This window comes from Oncorhynchus kisutch, linkage group LG13, assembly GCF_002021735.2.
Source record: "Oncorhynchus kisutch isolate 150728-3 linkage group LG13, Okis_V2, whole genome shotgun sequence".
NCBI lineage: Eukaryota > Metazoa > Chordata > Actinopteri > Salmoniformes > Salmonidae > Oncorhynchus > Oncorhynchus kisutch.
Genome location: NC_034186.2, coordinates 39,169,020 through 39,181,628, shown reverse-complemented (window position 1 = coordinate 39,181,628; position 12,609 = coordinate 39,169,020). Strand labels below are relative to the sequence as shown.

At 44.0% G+C, this 12,609-nt stretch overlaps 1 protein-coding gene across 2 annotated transcripts; it reads left to right on the top strand.

The window, feature by feature from the left end:
* Nucleotides 1-728: 728 nt before the first annotated feature.
* Nucleotides 729-12,192, top strand: malt2 (MALT paracaspase 2). Of its 2 annotated transcripts, none has more exons than XM_020498773.2 (17): nt 729-1,171; nt 2,311-2,454; nt 2,704-2,870; nt 3,010-3,140; nt 3,673-3,823; nt 4,005-4,192; nt 4,379-4,475; nt 4,683-4,727; nt 4,844-4,885; nt 5,055-5,258; nt 5,376-5,553; nt 5,667-5,741; nt 5,830-5,957; nt 6,089-6,238; nt 6,431-6,588; nt 10,783-10,917; nt 11,167-12,192. In XM_020498773.2, the coding sequence occupies exons 2-17, from the start codon at nt 2,318-2,320 to the stop codon at nt 11,623-11,625; spliced, it is 2,445 nt and encodes an 814-aa protein (XP_020354362.1). In that variant the 5' UTR covers nt 729-1,171; nt 2,311-2,317; the 3' UTR covers nt 11,626-12,192. The 2 variants fall into 2 exon arrangements, with proteins under 2 accessions (XP_020354362.1, XP_020354360.1); XM_020498771.2 differs by having other exon boundaries at nt 2,307-2,454.
* The last annotated feature ends 417 nt before the right edge of the window (nt 12,193-12,609 follow it).

Here is a 12,609-nt window from a genome sequence, read left to right as displayed (position 1 = left end):
AGTGGGGGTCGAAAAAAAAATCTGTGGTAAAATCGAATTAATTTATACTAGAGATTATCTAGTATAGATAATGGCTCATTTTTTTGTTTTTTGTATTATTCCATCACCTGCCGAATAAAACATATCATATGGCCCTACTTCTGAAAAAGTTAGATATGCTGAGCAAACAACGCAACGAGTTTTGGTGTGATTCTCCATCTAATGGCAATTTTTTTTGTTTTTTGTATTATTCCATCACCTGCCGAATAAAACATATCATATGGCCCTACTTCTGAAAAAGTTAGATATGCTGAGCAAACAACGCAATTATCACAGGTTGGAATATGGCATTTTTTTTGTGTGGTTTGGCGTCGCTTGTGATTTTACACATGCACCGCTGCTGCTAGAGTTCTTCTGAAAAAAATGGCCATGTTTATTCTCGTCACCTTTTGAGATCTACTTATTTCGTGCAAGATTTTGTGTGTAAATGGGGAATATAATTTTTTTTGTGGATTTAAACTTGTTCCGCCACTGTGTGACTGTTGTCTATTTGTTGTCACGGCCTTATTGTATTTCACGGTGGCGTATTAATGAATGGGTTGTAGAGCAAACAACGCAAATATCATACCAGGTTGTAATATATATTTTTTTATTGGCTTGGCTTTCTCAGTGATTTTACTCATGAACCGCTAGTGTTTCTGCAACGTGATGGAGTTGTCACTTTTGTTGATAGTTCCAAACTTCTCTCTGATACATATTTCCACTGACGCTGAGTTTTGGTGTGATTCTATTGGCGTAGGGAAGGTGAAAGTAAACTTGAGGGGGAACATGGTTGCTTTCATGCAAATACAAGGGACAACACAAAAAGAGGAACCGATGTGAAATGATAAACAAGACATTGTTCAACCAATTGTGAGAGTTGATTCACACCGAGACGAGATTGGCAAAACGGACTACTCTAGTTCCGAAATATATGATTATCGATAGAGATTTCTGAACTAGATGAGAGCTGTCGGTTTGTCTCTTCTTCCACTGAAAACTATTGAACAACTTCTTGTCTCATCGAAAACATCGTCGGAATCGGTAAAGAGGCGGGCGTTTGTAAATTTTGAGATAAAGATACAGTAGTCTCGTTTACGTGGACGAAGAAATTCATCTCAGGTTATTCCGGAAGCTGCTGAATAGAACGCAGGTAAATGGATGCGCTTTCAGTCACTCATTTAAGTGAGCGATACATTCGGATAAATAGGCTATAGCAGTTGACCGATATTTAGGCCTATTCGTTATCTTGTAATGTGCTTGTTTAATTGTTATAGCTTTTAACTAGGCTACGTACAATCCAATCATACAACTATTTTGTCACAGGCTTTGCATACTGCCAGTCACCATAAGCATCATCAAGTGAAAGTTGTAACCATAGCATTAAGAATACTAGAATGGACATGAACGTTGTTATGATCATATAAAGGTCAGACATTTTGGTCAAGTTTGTCAACCATGGTTTGCCAGTGCTGTGATTTAGATATTGTGTGAAATAATGTATTTGAACAATTTATCTGCAGTGTATGTTTGTTAGCTAGCTATAGCAAGCCAGTTTTAGAGGAATGATTCCATTAATGGGTCAAATGAACTGCTAATATTCCACCATTCCATTCAAACAATGCAATCAATCCACAGCCTAGCGGACTAAACTCCACTTCCGCTATCCATGGCCATACACCGGCTGAAACTAATTGATGACAGGACTTATACAAGTTGTAAATGCAACAAGTACTCATATTGTATCATATAATAGCACTCACAGCTTTACAAGAAAACTGAGACATTTCTGGCCTGTTTACATATATTGTAGAGGCTATTTATAAAGAAAATAGGTATAAAACCTGTATAAACTGTATGTATAATTATATGACAATATTTTATGTTGACAATAATTATATTAGACAATTTCTAAAATATCACATGCCTTACTTTTATTTTCATGTATAAGTAAAATCAGGATTATGCCTCTACTGCCATTCATTCCAGTTAGACTGTTTGGGATTTTTCCCTGACCAATATGGCTGCCATTTTCTTCCCATTCTGGAACTTTGAGGATCTATGACATACCCCTTCTACTAATTTAACAGGATATCTATGGTTGGAACAATGTGTCTTCTGTAGTGTGTTCTGTCATCACAGCCACTCAAGGCGTGACTGGCACGATTGACTCTGGATGACCACTGTTACAAGTTTATTCCAAAATGTTTTGAGGACTGTGAAAACTAAGGTCAATAACCATTAGCTGTTTCTTTTCTTCCCTACAAAAAAAACAATATTGTTTGAAGACAGACTAGAGATGGGTGACTGGAATCTCAGCATTGGGACTTTGAGTGAAGGAGCTCAGAGCAGGTTAGCTGACATGCTGGATAATGCTAAATGTGGATGGAGACAACTTGCCAATGTTGTCACTGAGGAACCTCGATTCCGCTGCAGGTGAGACTTTGAAATGAAACACTCAATGCTAATAGCATTGTTAGAGCTATGATGTTGATAACTGAGTTCGCACCCAATATTCTTCACAGAATAATCTGTAATCTATACCGAATGATAACACTCAATCTGTAACTTTTCTTAATGGTGATGTTGTGAAATTGTGGTGTCTTAATGATGGTATAAAGCCATACAGAGAGAATGTCGATGTTTAGCCTGACCTGTTAGTGGTTTGTCACCATTTATTGACAGTGAGAATGAGATGACCAGCTGTTCGCTCCAGGTGCTCAGCCCGACAGGCAGCCCCAGCCGCTACCTCCTAGAGAGGCTATCTGAGCGCTCCTGCACCCTGGGCTTCCTGCTGCACTGCCTGAAGAAGATGGAGCACCATGAAGCTGTGCAGTACCTCACTGCTAACGGTCAGTCTTAACCTCTGCCTGCCTGTCTCTTTCTCTCTGAAATATATGATCTTTGCTATATTTTAGCAACACTACAGGTGTCCTCTGTCACCTTACTTGTTACCTCAGTCACTGTGCGTGTGTATATATGTGTGTGTAGTGATGGAGCGGTTTCAGATCACAGTGCAGCCCCAGGCCCAGCATGCTACAGAGGGAGGCAGGGTTGTGCTGGTCTGTAAGGCCATTGGTCCTGCTGCTATGGGCTACCAGTGGTTCAAAGGAAAAGAAGAGGTCAGTCCATTGGATATTACAGTGATTATACACTGAGTATACAAAACATTAAGAACACCTTCTCTTTCCCTGTCAGATTGACCAGATGAACCCAGGTGAAAGCTATGATCCCTTATTTATGTCACTTGTTAAATCCACTTCAATCAGTGTAGGTGAAGGGGAAGAGACAGGTTAAAGAAGGATTTTTAAGCTTTGAGACAATTGAGACATGGATTGTGTAGGTGTGCCATTCAGACGGTGAATAGGCAATACAAAAGATGTAAGTGCCTTTGAATGGGGTATGGTAGTAGGTGCCAGGCGCACCCGTTAGTGTCAAGAACTGCAATGCTGCTAAGTTATTCACGCTCAACAGTTTCCAGTCTGTATCAAGAATGGTCCGCCACACAAAGGACATCCAGCCAACTTGTTTAATTAAGGGGTGGGGGGGGGGTGTGACTCAATATTAGGAAAGTGTTCCTAATGTTTGGTGTATTCACTGTGTGCCCACATACAGTGTAAAGTGTATGAGTGAGATAATGTATTCTCTCTTTAGGTGCTGGGTGGAAGTGGTCCAGAGCTGGTCCTTTGCCCTTTAACCCCAACCCACCAGGGACACTACATCTGCCGGGTCAACCATGGAGAGAACTTCGTCTTCTCCCAGTGGGCACATGTCCGCATTGTCAGGTCAGCCGGGTCCAGCACAGGTAACTCAATTCAACTATATTTTCAAATATAGTTCAATCAGTAGAACTAATGTAGTCAATGCACCGATGGTATTAGAAGATCGTCTTGGCATTTAGGCTCTGCCCTTCCTGAATTCATCACATTGACTTCACCTTGCATTTTTTTGTGTCATAACCATTAGGCCCTTTGGTTGTGTTTCAGGTGTCAGTAGCAGCTTCTTCCCCCCCTCAGTGAGTGGAGTGCGTATTGTTCGTCAGCCCCGGCCCCAGGTAGTAGCTGAGGGGGACTCCTTGTGTCTGGACTGCTTTGCTGAGGCCAACCCTCCTCCTCAGTACCAGTGGTACCACAATAAACAACCAATGCCAACAGGCAAGATAAGCACCCTGAGGGTCAGTGCCGTTTTGGGTCCCCTGAATATATGATTACTTACCTTTTTTTTAAACTCCATGTTTAAAAAGCCTGTATCATAATTATAGGTCCAGTTATGTCAGATATCTTGGGACTTGTATGTGTCTGTTCATTGGCTGTATATGATTGTCATGTTTGGGGTTGTTATGTGTCGTGATTGTCTGCAGATACTGTGTGTGACCACAGCAGATCGAGGAATGTACAGCTGCAGGGTGTTCAACCTGTACCATGAGGTGTGGAGCGACCAGGTCCATGTCAAAATAGGTGAGAGTGGTGCATCGGCAATGATTGTATTGTCTGTTGTTTCTGTTCTGTGGTCACAATTTTACGATGTATTTTGTATGTTTCCTTTTTAGTGTTGGCTTAGTTGTGAGGATTCGTGCAGAAGTGGTTCTATGAATATATTTTGATTGTCCCAGAAAGCACATGACACAGTGCTTTGACTGACTTCCTTGTTTGTGGTTTTTGTAGACCCTGGTTCCTCCATTGATGCCTCCTGGGGAGAAATAGACCCTGGTACAGACATGATAGTATTTTAACCAACTTCAATGTTTTTGTACTCCATGTCGCACCAATGTTTTTGGGTGGTAATGTGATTAATTCATAACCATGTTATAAACAATGTTTTACAGCTGCCACACCTAGCCCTGCCAGGCAGATAAGTAAATTATATGGTAAGTGCAGTAAACAACATAGCCATCTAAAAGAATATGCAGTGTTGAAAAAAAGCTTTAAAAACATAAATGACTGTAGTTGATTGTCCATTTGAATAACATTAATAACAGAATGTTTTTGATGTGTACCCTTTTTCCTCATACCTTCATTTCCTCTTGTTTGTCAAAGCCACGGACAAGGTGGCTCTTCTGATGGGCAACATGAACTACCTGCACCACAGGCCTCTGCGAGCGCCCATGGCTGACGTGCACGAGATGACCAACCTGCTGCGCCAGCTGGACTTCAAGGTGGTTTCTCTGCTGGACCTCAACTGGCAGGAGATGCACAGCGCTGTAACTGAGTTCCTACTGCTGCTCGACCGCGGCGTCTATGGTCAGTTTAGTTACTATAAGGAATAATAGTAGTTAAATAGTAATATTATTTGCATTGTCCAGCTGTGTCTAATAGTGCCTATCCCTTTCCCGTTCCTCCTCTCCCGTCATGTTCCAGGGCTTCTGTACTTTGCGGGTCATGGTTATGAGAACTATGGGAACAGTTTCATGGTGCCCATTGATGCCCCAGCTTCTTATACCTCAGAGAACTGCCTGTGGGTGCAGGATGTGCTACAGCGGATGCAGGAGCGAGAGACGAGCCTCAATGTATTTCTATTGGACATGTGTCGCAAAAGGTACAGTTCTCAGCATCAACTATGTGATTGGGCTCTATGTTAATGTAATAATGATATTGCTGTTATGATGTTGTAAATTAACTCATATCTGTACTAAACTTGTACTGTTTTAGAAACTTGAACGACGGCGTCCCTCCACAGCCAGGGCAACTGAAAGTGACCGCAAACATAGTGTTTGGTTATGCCACGTGAGTTGCTTCTCTGCCAACTTAAAGTACCTCTTTCACTCATACACGTATCATAGAATGTGTTATATTAATCTCTGATTATGTCTAGGTGTGTGGATGCAGAGGCCTTTGAGGTGAACAAAGACGACCTGTCCAATGGAATCTTCATCAATTTCCTCAAACAGAGAGTCATGGAGGACGAGAAGGTCACTGTCATGCTGGACAGGGTGGCCGAAGGTATGACTAATGAAGTAAAAAAAAACAAAAAAAACATATTTTGACGTATTGTGACACTTGATATCGTGAATATCAATCTTTACAAATGACTGTTAATGTAGTTTCTCTGTTTTGTTCATGTATCTGTACAGACATGGGTCGGTGTGAGATCACACGAGGGCGTCAGGCTCTAGAGTTACGCAGTAATCTTTCTGAGCGGCGTGCTCTCACTGACCGCATCCAGAGCTCCGGCTGCCCGGAGACCACCTCGGCACGCAACCTGCAGTGGGCCATAGCACACGGTGAGACCTTTGGCTAATTCACCATGCATTTTTCAATCAAAGTACATTAGTGGAGTGACCAGGTCATATGTGTTACATGATCCCTCTGAGCTAAATCCAATACATTAGCTCTGGGAGCTGATATGCGTTTTCTGGTAGACCTAAGTAAGCACTGCATGACGGCTTCAATAAGCATTAGCTGTCTCTGTCCAGTTCTTCCAAAGAGCCGTAACCTTCAGTTTGACTGTGGTGTGACGGTGCAGCTGGGCTTCGCAGCAGAGTTCTCCAACATCATGATCATCTACACCCGAATATTGGAGAACCCCAAGGAAATTGCGTCCTGCTCGGCCCATCTCACAGACTTCACTGAGGTTAGCTTCTCCATTGTCAAAATATCTTAATATGCTCAATAGACTTCAACTGCAGCACAGTCAGGGTTGGTGACTCTTTATTAAACATTTCACATTAATAAACTCATCAAAAAAAGAAACGGCCCTTTTTCAGGACCCTGTCTTTCAAAGATAATTCGTAAAAATTCAAATAACTTCACAGATCTTCATTGTAAAGGGTTTAAACACTGTTTCCCATGCTTGTTCAATGAAGCATAAACAATTAATGAACATGCACCTGTGGAACGGTCATTAAGACACTAACAGCTTACAGACGGTAGGCAATTAGGTCACAGTTATGAAAACTTAGGACACTAAAGAGGCCTTTCTACTGACTCTGAAAAACACCAAAAGAAAGATGCCCAGGGTCCCTGCTCATCTGCGTGAACGTGCATTTGGCATGCTGCAAGGAGGCATGAGGACTGCAGATATGGCCAGGGCAATAAATTGCCATGTCCATACTGTGAGATGCCTAAGACAGCGCTACAGGGAGACAGGACGGACAGCTGATTGTCCTCGCAGTGGCAGACCACGTGTAACAACACCTGCACAGGATCGGTACATCCGAACATCACACCTGCAGGACAGGTACAGGATGGCAACAACAACTGCCCGAGTTACACCAGGAGCGTACAATCCCTCCATCGGGATGTTCGCAATAGGCTGAGAGAGGCTGGACTGAGGGCTTGTAGGCCTGTTGTAAGGCAGGTCCTCACCAGACATCACCGGCAACAACGTCTCCTATGGGCTCAAACCCACCGTCTGAAAACAAGACTCCCTAAATTGTATCAGCATATCGATTGCGCAACCAGGGCTGAAAAAACCTTGGATCATTGTTACTCTAACTTCCGCGACGCATATAAGGCCCTGCCCCGCCCTCCTTTCGGAAAAGCTGACTACGACTCCATTTTGCTGATCCCTGCCTACAGACAGAAACTAAAACAAGAAGCTCCCACGCTGAGGTCTGTCCAACGCTGGTCCGACCAAGCTGATTCCACACTCCAAGACTGCTTCCATCACGTGGACTGGGATATGTTTCGTATTGCGTCAGATAACAACATTGCCGAATACGCTGATTCGGTGTGCGAGTTCATTAGAACGTGCGTTGAAGATGTCGTTCCCATAGCAACGATTAAAACATTCCCTAACCAGAAACCGTGGATTGATGGCAGCATTCGCGTGAAACTGAAAGCGTGAACCACTGCTTTTAATCAGAGCAAGGTGACTGGTAACATGACCGAATACAAACAGTGCAGCTATTCCCTCCACAAGGCTATCAAACAAGCTAAGCGTCAGTATAGAGACAAAGTAGAATCTCAATTCAACGGCTCAGACGCAAGAAGTATGTGGCAGGGTCTACAGTCAATCACGGACTACAAGAAGAAAACCAGCCCAGTCACGGACCAGGATGTCTTGCTCCCAGGCAGACTAAATAACTTTTTTGCCCGCTTTGAGGACAATACAGTGCCACTGACACGGCCTGCAACAAAAACATGCGGACTCTCCTTCACTGCAGCCTAGGTGAGTAAAACATTTAAACGTGTTAACCCTCGCAAGGCTGCAGGCCCAGACGGCATCCCCAGCCGCGCCCTCAGAGCATGCGCAGACCAGCTGGCCGGTGTGTTCACGGACATATTCAATCAATCCCTATACCAGTCTGCTGTTCCCACATGCTTCAAGAGGGCCACCATTGTTCCTGTTCCCAAGAAAGCTAAGGTAACTGAGCTAAACGACTACCGCCCCGTAGCACTCACTTCCGTCATCATGAAGTGCTTTGAGAGACTAGTCAAGGACCATATCACCTCCAACCTACCTGACACCCTAGACCCACTCCAATTTGCTTACCGCCCAAATAGGTCCACAGACGATGCAATCTCAACCACACTGCACACTGCCCTAACCCATCTGGACAAGAGGAATACCTATGTGAGAATGCTGTTCATCGACTACAGCTCGGCATTCAACACCATAGTACCCTCCAAGCTCGTCATCAAGCTCGAGACCCTGGGTCTCGACCCCGCCCTGTGCAACTGGGTACTGAACTTCCTGACGGGCCGCCCCCCAGGTGGTGAGGGTAGGCAACAACATCTCCACCCCGCTGATCCTCAACACTGGGGCCCCACAAGGGTGCGTTCTGAGCCCTCTCCTGTACTCCCTGTTCACCCACGACTGCGTGGCCACGCACGCCTCCAACTCAATCATCAAGTTTGCGGACGACACAACAGTGGTAGGCTTGATTACCAACAACGACGAGACGGCCTACAGGGAGGAGGTGAGGGCCCTCGGAGTGTGGTGTCAGGAAAATAACCTCACACTCAACGTCAACAAAACTAAGGAGATGATTGTGGACTTCAGGAAACAGCAGAGGGAGCACCCCCCTATCCACCTCAATGGGACAGTAGTGGAGAGGGTAGTAAGTTTTATGTTCCTCGGCGTACACATCACAGACAAACTTAATTGGTCCACCCACACAGACAGCATCGTGAAGAAGGCGCAGCAGCGCCTCTTCAACCTCAGGAGGCTGAAGAAATTTGGCTTGTCACCAAAAGCACACACAAACTTCTACAGATGCACAATCGAGAGCATCCTGTCGGGCTGTATCACCGCCTGGTACGGCAACTGCTCCGCCCACAACCGTAAGGCTCTCCAGAGGGTAGTGAGGTCTGCACAACCCTCCAGGACACCTACACCACCCGATGTTACAGGAAGGCCATAAAGATCATCAAGAACAACAACCACCCAAGCCACTGCCTGTTCACCCCGCTATCATCCAGAAGGCGAGGTCAGTACAGGTGCATCAAAGCTGGGACCGAGAGACTGAAAAACAGCTTCTATCTCAAGGCCATCAGACTGTTAAACAGCCACCACTAACATTGAGTGGCTGCTGCCAACACACTGACTCAACTCCAGCCACTTTAATAATGGGAATTGATGGGAAATGTAAAATATATCACTAGCCACTTTAAACAATGCTACTTAATATAATGTTTACATACCCTACATTATTCATCTCATATGTATACATATATACTGTACTCTATATCATATACTGCATCCTTATGTAATACATGTATCACTAGCCACTTTACTATGCCACTTTGTTTACATACTCATCTCATATGTATATACTGTACTCGATACCATCTACTGTATCTGCCTATGCTGCTCTGTACCATCACTCATTCATATATCTTTATGTACATATTCTTTATCCCCTTACACTGTGTATAAGACAGTAGTTTTTTTTGGGAATTGTTAGTTAGATTACTTGTTGGTTATTACTGCATTGTCGGAACTAGAAGCACAAGCATTTCGCTACACTCGCATTAACATCTGCTAACCATGTGTATGTGACAAATAAAATTTGATTTGATTTGACTGGCAAAAAGTGATCTTCACTGACGAGTCGTGGTTTTGTCTCACCAGAGGTGATGGTCGGATTTGTGTTTATCGTCGAAAGATTGAGCGTTACACCAAGACCTGTACTCTGGAGCGGGATCGATTTGGAGGTGGAGAGTACGTCATGGTCTGAGGCAATGTGTCACAGCATCATCGGACTGAGCTTGTTGTCATTGCAGGCAATCTCAACACTGTGCGTTACAGGGAAGACATCCTCCTCCCTCATGTGGTACCCTTCCTGCAGGCTCATCCTGACATGACCCTTCAGCATGACATTGCCACCAGCCATACTGCTCATTCTGTGCGTGATTTCCTGCAAGACAGGAATTTCAGTATTCTGCCAAGGCCAGGGAAGAGCCCGGATTTCAATATCATTGAGAACGTCTGGGACCTGTTGGATCTGAGGGTGAGGGCTAGGGCCATTCCCCCCAGAAATGTCCCGGAACTTGCAGGTGCCTTGGTGGAAGAGTGGGGTAACATCTCACAGCAAGAACTGGCAAATCTTGTGCAGTCCATGAGGATTTTGAACCCCCCTTTGTTCAGGGACACATTATTCCATTTATGCTAGTCGCATGTCTGTGGAACTTGTTCAGTTTATGTCTCAGTTGTTGAATCTTGTTATGCTCATACAAATATTGACACATGTTAAGTTTGCTGAAAATAAACACAGTTGACAGTGAGAGGACCTTTCTTTTTTTTTGATGAGTTTATGTTTCTGTCATGTGGACATGCAATCACACTTGTTCCGGTTTCCAATTGTGTTCTGTATGATGGCAGGGTTTGGATATGGATCTGAAGATGAGTAATCAGGAGAACCTCCTAGATGCAGGGAGTTTACTGCCTATGGAGATCCTCCTGCCTGCAGAGCTTCCAGGCCTCTACACCCGCCTGAAGGGACTGCAGAGACTTAAGGTCAGGGTTCATTTTACACATTGAAATCTCATGGGTGCTCCACAACAGTGGGACCAGTGTTGGTATTCAAACTCTAAATCAGATCTCATTGTTGCCCGTTTTGTTTGGGGATACGGGAGAGCCCAGAAACCCTGTAAGAACCTCGCTCAAGGTGATTGTGAATCCCTTCTCTGTGTTGGCCTATGAGTTATGTGACTATCACCATTTTCTGAGCTTTGACGCATCTGCTTTTGTTTGTTCTCATTACAGAAGGAGTTGACATTCACTGTGTGCCTTCAGTATAAGTATACAAACTTGGATGAGGAGGTCCATGAGAGGCAAACTGTCACTGTGGGCAAACCACTGGTATCCAAACTCAATCTCCACGAACCTCGGCTTCCCCGCTCCTACTCGGCCTCCTCCTCATTCGACCTTCACTCCTTCAGCCATTCCTCCTCCTTCCCAGAGGGCTTTGGGCCAAGTTTCCCTGCCTCAGAGACTTCCTCCATTGGCTCAGCCTCCACCACCTGGTCATATTACTCACAGCCAGGAGTGTCTGCCACCCCATCTTCCCCCGGGAAGTTAAATCTACCTGTGGAGGATGACAGTCCAGAGTTGTTTGATTCTGACGCCCCCCAGCCTCTCACCACAAGCAAAAGCCTGCCTCATGGTCAAGTAGAGGACCTCACATATCGGTTCAGTAACATGCACAACTTCCATTCATGTTAGTTATGTCAATTTGCAGTGTTGTAAGCCGTGCAACCCATTGTGTTTTGTCCACAGACCTACACATTAACTTATAGTGCAAATTACTTTACAACAAATTGATCCCATGACCTGCATTGTTTATATGTTAAAGAATATGTAGAGAAAAACTGATGTAATCAAATTTTTTTTTAGCTCATGTAATGGGTGTTTGTCTTAATGTTATGAACATATAGTGCCTTAAAGCATAACCATTTGGGCATGCTGTTAATACATTTCTTTCACATCTTTCACATGGTGGATTTAACTTCTTCTTTTTTTTAAAACAGACATAAATAACTTATTAAAATGTGTTTGAATATTTCGATTCTGGCCCCTCAAATATTGTACACAAAACACAAATAATTTAGGCTGGGATATGTTTATTATCCTGTCAGAGCCTTTGCAGTGTAAGAGATGTAAAATGTTTGGACATGTAAAAAGTGTCTGCAGACGGAAGGAGCCGAGATGTGGAACGTGTGGTGGAAAATCAGTTTGATAGAGACTATATAGCAGAAGAGAATTGCAAAGGAATAAAGTGTTGTAACTGTGGTGAAGAGGCAACATCCTTGGAATGTCCAAATATGGTGAAAGAGGTGGAGGTGGCCAAAATCAGGGCAGTTCAGTCCGTCTTCTATGCGGAAGGTTCTATAAAGGGTAGAAATAGCAAAAGGCCCGACACAGCAACAAGCAGCGATGCCTGCGTGTCACCTGCAGGATCCAGACATTCTTCAAGTAAAGAAAGTGGACTTTGTGTCATTTATAGCAATGGTGATAAATGGAACTGCAGAAGTAAAATAAGTCAAGAAAGATCGACATTGATCCTGCAGCTGAACTCTTTCAAGGATTAAAGGATTTTACATCTGAGGAGTTGCAGTGCCTTCGGAAAGTATTCAGACCCCTTGACTTTTTCCACCTTTTCTTACATTACAACCTTATTCTAAAAGGGATTAAATCGTTTTTTTCCCC